Source organism: Pavona decussata, unplaced genomic scaffold, assembly GCF_977016875.1.
Source record: "Pavona decussata unplaced genomic scaffold, jaPavDecu1.1 SCAFFOLD_58, whole genome shotgun sequence".
In the NCBI taxonomy this organism is placed as follows: domain Eukaryota; kingdom Metazoa; phylum Cnidaria; class Anthozoa; order Scleractinia; family Agariciidae; genus Pavona; species Pavona decussata.
Window position 1 is genome coordinate 3,541,787 of NW_028145480.1, and position 9,985 is coordinate 3,551,771.

General features: G+C 37.7%; 1 protein-coding gene and 1 long non-coding RNA gene across 18 annotated transcripts in view; one reads left to right on the forward strand and one right to left on the reverse strand.

Moving 5' to 3' along the window:
* LOC146479723 (uncharacterized) overlaps nucleotides 1-9,985 on the reverse strand; it is a 199,417-nt gene that overhangs the window by 24,869 nt on the left and 164,563 nt on the right. For all 11 annotated transcript variants that reach the window (XR_014864888.1, XR_014864889.1, XR_014864887.1 and 8 more), the window contains one exon: nucleotides 2,932-3,093. This is a non-coding gene — a long non-coding RNA (uncharacterized LOC146479723). The remainder of the gene's footprint in view (nucleotides 1-2,931; nucleotides 3,094-9,985) is intronic.
* On the forward strand, nucleotides 151-9,297 carry LOC146479730 (uncharacterized). Of its 7 annotated transcripts, XM_085110592.1 has the most exons (7): nucleotides 2,115-2,391; nucleotides 2,952-3,054; nucleotides 3,159-3,232; nucleotides 4,569-4,617; nucleotides 5,053-5,074; nucleotides 5,578-5,691; nucleotides 8,300-8,372. In XM_085110592.1, the coding sequence occupies exons 1-6, from the start codon at nucleotides 2,318-2,320 to the stop codon at nucleotides 5,649-5,651; spliced, it is 396 nt and encodes a 131-aa protein (XP_084966718.1). In that variant the 5' UTR covers nucleotides 2,115-2,317; the 3' UTR covers nucleotides 5,652-5,691; nucleotides 8,300-8,372. The 7 variants fall into 7 exon arrangements, with proteins under 7 accessions (XP_084966713.1, XP_084966718.1, XP_084966715.1 ...); XM_085110587.1 differs by lacking the exons at nucleotides 5,053-5,074; nucleotides 5,578-5,691; nucleotides 8,300-8,372 and adding exons at nucleotides 151-400; nucleotides 2,088-2,108 and having other exon boundaries at nucleotides 2,345-2,391; nucleotides 4,569-5,031; XM_085110589.1 differs by lacking the exon at nucleotides 5,578-5,691 and having other exon boundaries at nucleotides 3,162-3,232; nucleotides 5,053-5,120; nucleotides 8,300-9,297.

Genomic DNA, 9,985 nt, shown 5'->3' on the forward strand with positions numbered 1-9,985 from the left:
AGTCTAAATAGGTACTTGCCTATCGGTAAGATTAGGGTTCGTTTAAAAAAGCGAGCAAAACACAGTCGCTAACATAAAATTATATTTTTATTTGCAGACGCAAATGTCCACAGTGGTTGCCCATGGATTCCATTCCAACGTTAATGGATGACCTGACAGATGAAAACAAAGCACAATGGAGATTATTCCTTTCTATGGCACCTATTATCAAGCGAAATCCCAAACAGAGAGCACGCGCGCATTAATTAAACTTCGCGCGCGCGAGGGAGAAACATCATAAAATGCCAGGTTACAAAGATGAAGCTGGTTCGTCGGTCGTCGAAACTAGGTCTCTGGTGAAAGGTGCTGCCGAATTATTTTCGAAACGCCGTCCACAAGAAAAACATCTGACCAAGTAAAGGTAAGATGAAAGCCCACTATACACCATTACAGTTCTTTTCACCATTTCAAAGTATTTTCCTTCTAAAAAGACATGCATTTTGGCCTGCGCAACATCGAAGCGAACACAAGAGTCAAACTTGCACTTATTTGGAAAGAAGGTGGCCAAGCTATCGTGGGTATTGAAATTTTTTTTCGATTCAATGATTTTCTCATTCAGTGACCCTACAATGGTGGTAAAGGACAATTAAGCGACGAATTGCACTCGAAATCAACGTCTTAATACACCGCTCTGTTGAAAATGAATGTGTTCGGCACAGTCGCCATACCTCTGTTCACAACGAGTTGCCATTTCACAAGCCCTTTCAAAATGGCTCGCATAGCTGGTGGTATTTTTCGCACAAAGGCTAACTTGACGGCAGAAATGAGCGCCGAACTCCGTAGTTGACCGATGAGAGGAGATTTGTTACCTCAGCGTTAAGACTGTCATTGTGCAAAAGGTAATGCTCGATACGCAAAACATTTGGAAGAAATGAATCGAAAGTTTTAACGTGTAGGCGTAAAATACGAGAAACTTAAAAAAAAAAAAAAACAAAACTAGAGAGAGCTAAGTATTGGAATAGTGTTAAGCCTAACTATGAACGGTTCAGCAAACACCTAAATACCAGAAATATTCATGGCAGCAAACTGAACACGGTGGAAGTAATATTTTAATTTATCATGAACGTGCGTAGCCTTCTACACGAGTACTTCCGTAAATTTTAACAACGTGTGAATTTATCGAGTGTGACACGTTAAAATACATCGCGTTCTATCTTTATCAAGAGAGCCGCATGCTGAGTCCAACATGAAAACAGACATGTTGATAAGCCACGAGTTCCCCGTTCACCGGTCTTACAGACACTAAGGTAAAAAAAAAAAAAAAAAACGAACAATGAGATTTCTTGAAAACACACCGCTTGAAGACGTTTGACAAACTTGATTGTAACGGTGTGGTTAGCGGTGTGGTAAACTTCCCGCGGCGGGAGAATAAACACAGCTGTGTTTTCCCAAAGGATATGTAATCGGACGCGATTTATAATAGCTCAATTATCACTAAGAACAGGATCTTATGACGGTGATGACTGTTAATCTGATTATGCCTTTATCACTGAATCAAAACAACAAGCAAGTTTGTACACAACACTCCATGTTGATAAGTTTAAACTTAACACTGTTCAAGCATGAAACATTTATTGCGTTAATTGTCCTGACAAATGGCTAATCTAACACAAACATAAGCCTTTGTCGGGCTCTCCATCTTGAGTCGATATTAATTTCAATTGCCTGCCGACCCATGAAGGATAACTATCTTAAACGAATCCCAAAAGTTTTATTTGAAGTTTCATTCTGCAATAAATCTTGGACTTTCAGAGATCACTTTTTACCTTTGCGTCTGTGGTTGGAACCATGAAACCATGCCGGAAATCAAAGTTATTAAGCTATACCGGTCTCCTATTTCAATAGTTTTCCTGTTTCTCCTTGGGTAAACTTGCGTGATTATTCATCACGCAATCAATTACCACAGTTCCTCTTGCATACAATCATCAGGTCATTGATATTCCATATTATTCATTTTTTTTTTAGATAAATGCACAAAACGTTATCCCATAAATTCAGTACAAACAAAATACGAAAATAACGTATTTGTTTTTTTTTTTTTTCTGCAGATGGCTTCAAAGGAGCAAAAAGTAAGAACTTCAATTTAATAGTTAAAACTTGGAACAAATTGTCTGAAGCGAGATTTGATTAAACAAAAAGTCAAGCGACTTCATTGTACTCTAATATGGAAACGAAAACAACTTTCCCTAGTGTGGAAATTATATTTTGGATAGGAAAATTTCTGTTGGGTTTGGTACGGTAATATTTGATCTGTTTATCAATTTCTTCCTTTACGCTCATGAGATCTCTTTTGTATCTTTCAAAGGAAAATAACGCAGCAAGTTCATCTGACGAGGATGAAAAGAACTACAGGTAAGAAACAACAAGATTCCAGGCCAGTACTTTACATTTTAAGGGATGCTTTGATAATACCTCTAAGCCATTCATAACCGCTTCAAGTTCCAGTCATTGCTAAATAACAAAACCATTATTTCCGGAAGTTCGTTTTATTGGTTTGATGACTTTTGTAGAGCCGGTAATGAACACAACAACCTACTGAATTTTATGAGGCTTTGAAAACACTTTCGCAGCTTGTGATATGATCAAGCCTTGAGCCGAAATCTACACCCCTAAGAACTTGCCAAAACTGTTAAGTATATCCAATTACTTTAATTGTGTTAATTCTTACTGTATGTGACTCCTTTAAGCCAATTCATAGGGATTAAGGGATGTTCTAACCTTAAACTTAATGGGAATGCAGACGAAAAGTACGAAAACAAACTAAACAAGGCAAGACTGGCCATCCTAGGCACTAGCAGTATCATGGAAGCAGCATAAGGCAGTTTTAACGATATATCAATACTTGGTATATATAATGCTGGTAACCCTCTACCTAGTATCGACTTAAGTTACCTTTGTTTTGGTGCTTTCAGTGAGAGTGAAGCCACTGACGTTGATGAAGAACAAGAAAGGTTAGCGGTAGCGACTGAAAGTCAAGGCTCTTCAATAAATGACGAGCTTGAGCCACCTCCTCAGGTAAGAGTTCCCAAGTTTTGCAAGGTTTCCCATGTGAATCTGTAAGAAAAATTGTTTAGATAAAATATTGCCTGCCGTAGCTTATTTCAACATCTCTTCCTTAGCAGCTGCAGTATACTGAAAGGGGGCGATTGGTCCAACAGTGCACGGAGCCCGGTGGTCGACATTACCCTATCAGGTATGTAAAGTAAGTCTTAACCGAAATTGGTAACCAGTTCAGTTGGGTGTTAGAAAGGGTGAACACCTACAGGAAGTCAGAGCAAATGCCAGTCTTTGATTTATACCATGATTGTATCAGGAATCTACTTACACAGACTATCATGAGAATTATGTTTCCTTTTTTTTATTTATGATTTTTTTTTTCAGCGTATTCACAAAAATTAGATAAGCACCTCTTGCACTATCAGAGTCAAAGTCGCTCATGTGATTCGGTCATAAGTTTGAATCCCATTCAAGTAAAAGCTCTTCAGCTGTTTTCTCCTATGGTGCCGAATGTTTTTCCAGTACTTTACAGAATGCAATTTGGGAGTAACCTTGAAGTTTGATTATTGGACCCTCTTAGCAAAGAGAGTGTCGAAGCTCACAAAACTGTCATTAAAACAGTTTAGCCGGCAATTCAAGTTAAGGGTTATGCAAGTGAATAGGGCCAACGTTGTTTCGTTATACCCTTATTTATAAATGGCATATATTTAATAGATTATTAAAAATTTCATACAATGAAGATTTGGACCTTTTTCTGTGTAAATCAAGATGTTATTTTCAGTAGTTTAAATTACCTCTTGCTACCAAAAAGAACGTTTACTTACTGTAAGAAACATTAGACTGACCATTTTGAGATTTAAATGTAAGTAAGTAAGTAAGTAAGTAAGTAAGTGAACTTTATTTAGACAGGGTGGCCCAATCAGCCACGGGGCTGTTATCCTGAGGGGCCCTGTATACACCTAAAATAATTATTATTATGGTATGAGAAAAAAATTACAATATATATGACTCAAACACTTTTGGGTGTTAATGTCTTAATTTTTAAATGCCCAGTAGTACCATATGGAACAAGATGGAATTAAGAGCTTAGTTTATATTTGGTCAGTTTGTATGCAATTTCCACAACCAAAACTAAAAGCATAAAATCATGTTCCCCTCTTATTTGAAACTTGATTTACAATCCTTCTAACGTTTGGAACTTTTCCCCTTAGTTTGTACTTTTAGGATCCAATTGATATCTTACAACAACCAATGCACTGATAGCTACAAATTAAGCTTTAATTTAGGGGTATATCCAATATGTACAAGGAAGAGTAAAATTTTAAATGTTTTTCTTTCTTGTTCGTATTGGACACTTCTCAATCTAATCTGTAACCTCCTTCATCGCTGTAGGTACAGTTTATAGCATACCCCATAAAAATACCTTTTTAAAATGGTACATCACATGGTCCCCCATTCAGAAGCATTCAACATTTCCCTCGAGGCTTAAATGGTTCAAATCTTGTTATTGTTTTTTTTTTTTTTTTTTTTAGGGGTATAGCATGCCCCCAGCCGAATGAAAATGCACGTGGCGAACCTGAGGTAAGTCAAAAACAGCTGGGCAGTCAACTAACACACAACCAGGCTAAAAAGACTAACTCAGTTGATTTAAGAGATCTCGACTTCCTGTGGCCAGGAAGAAACCTTTCTACAGAGGCCTTGCGTGGTACTATGTTACCTTTGCTTTCTTTTGTTCTTTCATTTTGTTTCTTTTTTCCTAACATTTGTAAGATTTAGGAAGATCTGTTTATATTTATTTGTTTATTTATTTATTTATTTATTCTAAATTTACTACCTGACAAATCATGAAATTGTAACAAACATTAAACTGAATCTATCTTCCCGAGCCTTTATTCGTTATTATTTCTATGAGAAATTGCTTCATTCATCATCCTCCTTGCTCTGAATGTTATGCCTTTACATCTCACGATGCCTCTTTCGCTCTAACTTGTTGAAATTTTTCCATATCTTCCACAGGAAAATGAAGAATGTGATCTTATTGCAGCGATGACCTTAATAATCTTTTTGTATTTATTCTTTCTTAGGTGTGAATAAATTTATTCCTAAAACGTATTGTCTAACTCTTTTCTGACAGCAGACCCTAACCCGTTCAATATTTAAACGAAAAACGTTTGGGCATCCAGAGTTTAAGACCCTCGACATATTTTAGGCCAAACAATACAACATGGAGACCACATCAGTAGAAAGCTACCTCCTGTCTCATATCAAAGATAAACATCTCAAAAGTCATGTCCACTAAGGAGGCACATTTATCAAGAGGATTACTACAGTTACCCACCTTTTGTGGAGGTGGTGGCTACAGTGTGTGCACTTCAAGGAAAGGATGGGAGTGGAAGGGAGGGGGGAGGGGAGTATGGTTGTGGATAGAGCGTGCGGGTGTGTGGATTAAACCCAAGGTTCGACTACTCAAATGAAAGGGACCGAGCAACACTCTCATGTGGTGCTATGTATGGAGCTGTATATAGATGTTATTGGATGGTTTCGAACTGGGAAATATAGTTCCAGTTCTGTTGTTGCAAGTTTATGTCGCTCGATCCTGCCATGCTAAAAAATAATGGAGACCAACATCTTTCTAATACGGACAAAACGAACTAGGTGGAGGTAACTTTATCTGTCAGTGGATGAAACTTACCATGTTGTGATCATTCAGATAAACCCCTTAAGCAGAGCTCTCATAACATTAAGGATTTTTTCTTGACCACGGAAAACCTTGGCATTGATATTTATCTCAATTAACTATATAGGAGAATAACAGGATTATACAGAGCATTTCAGTTTATAAACAATGATCCGAGATAAAGCGAGAAACTTACAGTCCTCCGTTTCGTTCATTGCAATTGTTTTTAATTTTCGATTGTGTACCCTTCAACTGTTTCCAATTTTAGATTATCTAACCTTGAGGGAGCTAGGTTGCAATAGCCCAATTTCGATATATTAAAATTCAGCCTGAAACAGTAACATCAATTACTGTTCCTTTTCTTCATCATTAATCAAAGAACGCAAAGAGAGTCACAGTTACGGTAAAGAGAAGCTAAAAATCTAAAAGTGTCAAGTCGAAAGTTAAATTGAATCAACCATTTAACAAGGGTTAGAGAGTTGTTCTACCGCTCTACGCTCTATATTCTAGGCGCTCTTAGATATTTTTCTCCTCTTTTCCTTAAACGATTCCTTAGCTTAACATTTTAACTCAAGAGAAAACGAGACCTTTCTTAATCGAATGATTGTATTTAATACCGTCAGATCTTTCCTAGCGACCACTTCTCGTAAGCGACCGCCTTCCGTGTTGCTTCTCAAAAACTGCTCCAAAAGCTCTCTCAACGGGACTTTTCAAATGAATAAAGAAAAATCTTGAACTGGTCAAGTGACCAGTAGGTTTGCATAATTTACTTGTCAGGAGACGTTTAACTCGACAAGAAGCCTGATATGTGTAAATCTCCTTCTTTATATATCAAGGCCAGAGTTGTTACATTTCGGGTTAAAAAGTTGTTACAATTCGCGTTAAAGAAATTGTTACATTTTGCGTCAGACGTTGTTACAATTCGGGTTAATGTAACATTTTGCGGCGTAACACTGTCTTTTCAAGAACTACGAGTTACACAAGGTTGAAGCCGTGAGTGCAGATATTGCTGAAATGGACGCTCTTTCGCTGAACTATTGGTTGTCCAAATTCGTGATGGAGGTAGCTAAAAAGTCCGGGCAAGGAAATAGGCCATTTCCAACTTGCTGTGAACCTCATTATGAAAGCGAGGCTAAGTGCAAAACTATTCATACGAAAATAAGTTTTGTTTTCTTATGTGTGAAAACTAATTTTCATAACAAAAACTTTCAATTAGCCTCACTTTCATAATGAGGTTTAAAGTAATTCGGAAATGACCCATTCTACCACAACTGTTTATGGCATTATATGTGTTCTCAATAAAATGAGTTCGGCGGGAATTGGTATGCCGTTAATAAGCATTAAAACTGACTAAAATTCAAGTGTATTGATTAGTAATCGGACGTGTCTTCATTAGTATGTTCATTGGATATAAAGATACATAAACCTGGCCAAATTGGCGTAACCTGATTGGGTCATCAGTACGTAATAATTAATTAGTTTGAGAATTAATAATTAAATATTGCTACGTTTAACGAACCTATTCACCGCCTTCTCAAGAGATCAATAATTAATTTCAACCCAAGAACTGAAGAAAAACATCGTCAAGAGAGTCGATGAAGCGGATTGCTTTCTGGTGATCTCAACATTAGATTGCTCTGCACAACACCTGAATAACTAGTTTCATTTTTGAAATTGATTCTATAAGGTAAATTGAGATGATTGTTTCGCCTTAGTTCAAAACTTACTGGTTTGTCTTGTTTTCTTTTCGGTGAAACAGTTCGTTCCTGGCCCAGGGGTGTAAACAAAATAGCTGTGAATAATTTATCGGATTATTCAACATATTTTGGAGTAAACATTTTGTACTGCTGGGGATGTGATTAAACTATTTAATGCATTGGCCAATGGATTGTGTAATCGAAATAAATAACTGAAAAATGAAGCTACTAAAAATAACAAATTACAGTCAGGAAACCAAATATTGTTGTGCAATGAGGAACAGATTAACTCGTTAACCAATCACATGAGGACATGTTCACACCCAGTGCTATGCCAGGGTCACGATTCACATTGTTCCTCAGTCATGAGACTTGGTGTTTCGAAGCGATGGCGTTGAAACTTTTAATCCTGTTCTGTTCGCATTTTCTAAAGCTTCTATCACTGATTAGCCACTTCTGACAACTGTTGTGCTCTTTAAGTAATTTACAAGCCAGTAAGTTGCAAAAAAGAGGACAGAAATCGTCATGATCTGAACTCCTTACAAGTGTAACTACAAAACACAAGGAAACTGTCCCTTGTGAAGCCAGAGACGCAGCTGCCACCGCCAGAAATGGATAACAACACTCTACATGACTCGACGCAGAAGACCAGAGCGGGGTAAAGATTCATTTTTCGAACTTACTGTTAGTTTCTCTGTCATTTGCAATGTTTTCAGCGATAGTGCACGTCCTTTCGAAACCGCAGAAAGCTTGTATGAAGCCATGCATATTTTGATTTCAAACCCCAGTGAACATTTCAAGAATGCGCTACCATATCGATAAGATTAGGGTTGTTTTTAAAAGGCGGGAGAACTGAGTTGCTAAACTACCTTTTCTTTCTTATTTCTAGATACGCAAGACACAAAGACAGTCCAGCAGATCGTCATGCATTGCGTTCCAACCTTTATGGATGGCCAGACGTAAAACTATCCACAAATAAAACCTGACCTTTTCAGGCCTGCCAGATGAAAAAAAACCCGTAATCACGGAAGTTTTTCCTTCCATGGCACCAAGAGAACGCGCGTGATAATTAATTACAGTACTAGCTACAAATATTATGGGATGTTGTTAGTCTTAATGACGTCACGTCACATCTTGCTTTCTCTCCGTATCAAAAAGACAGACCGAGTAGAAGAAACATTGGAATATTTTCGAAGCTTGGCTTGGAGGAATTTCCAGGGGATTACTTCAGTATAGGTAAGATGAAGTCTTGCTATAGATTACACCATCTGGAGAGATTTTTCCTACAAACGAAATCGTTCTGTGCGCGTTTTACTACACGTAGCCTTGTTGGGTCACGGACAGTATTTTCACCAAGGTCGACACAGTGTATTTTTTGCCTACAGAATCAAGGCGAATACAGAAAGATGAACTAAAACTGATTACTTATTTTGACAACTTCAACTAAAGGCAACTTTTTTCTCGCCAAATTAATACGCTAGAAATCGTTTCATCTGAAATTTCCGATTCAATGACGTCTCGTTCGGAAACAGATTATAATAGCAAACGGCATAAATTCCACCAGAAATTACCCCGTTCGTTAAGTGTCGCAGTTAAAATGGCCGGCAAGTAAAAGCCTCTCTTGACGACAAGGCACTACTTGATCCACTCCTTCCGAAATACCTCAAGTGTCTTCAAACGAAGACTGACTTTTGGCGCCAGAAAAAGAGCACCAAGCTGTTTGGTTGAATGGAGGGGATTTTATCCTCGTTGCTCCGACGCTAAAACTTCGTCATCAGGAGAACAAAATTACCAGATACACACGCCATTTCAAAGATTTGAATTTTGATAAGAAAATAGAAAAAACGCCAGGAAAAAGAGCCAGGTATTGGAGAACTATAAACGGTTTCACCTTAGACTACCTAAATATCCGAAAAAAGGACGGAATTAAATTGAACAATCCCCAGGTAACAATTTCTTTTCAACACAAAGCTGGCGGAACCTCCGGTTAGCATTTCCGTTTTTTCCCATGTGTGATTGACCATGTGAGACGTGTTTAAAATAACTTGAACCTTGTGAGTCATAGAGTGGCCAATATCGCCCGTCACTGAATCAACAGTTGTGCAGTGAGGCAAACAACGAACTTAAAAGAAACAATATCGTTTGAGGACCTTTAAGGAACTTGAGTATGTTGGTTTTAAAATGTTTGTGGTCGGAATGAAAATGTTGATAGCGGGAACATAAATACAGCTCTCTTTTCGGAAGAGATTGGTAATCGGACACTAATCATTATTCAAGCCGTTATAAAACCGGCCATATTAAATACTACAGTGATGAGTGTTAATCTGATAAGAGCATTATCACTCAATCAAACAGCGCCAGACAAACACTCACGTTGATAAGGTAAATTAAACACCGTTCGAGCGTGTCGTATTACTGAGTTAACTGTTTTGACAACAAACATAGATTAGCTCTTACATATCGACACGGAAGGTAATTGATCTCGTCTTGCTATCAATGTGCCTGCTGACCCGTGAAGGATACTACTGCAGCAGACAGCATTAAGATGTTGTGTAGTTAAACGGCGGAATATACA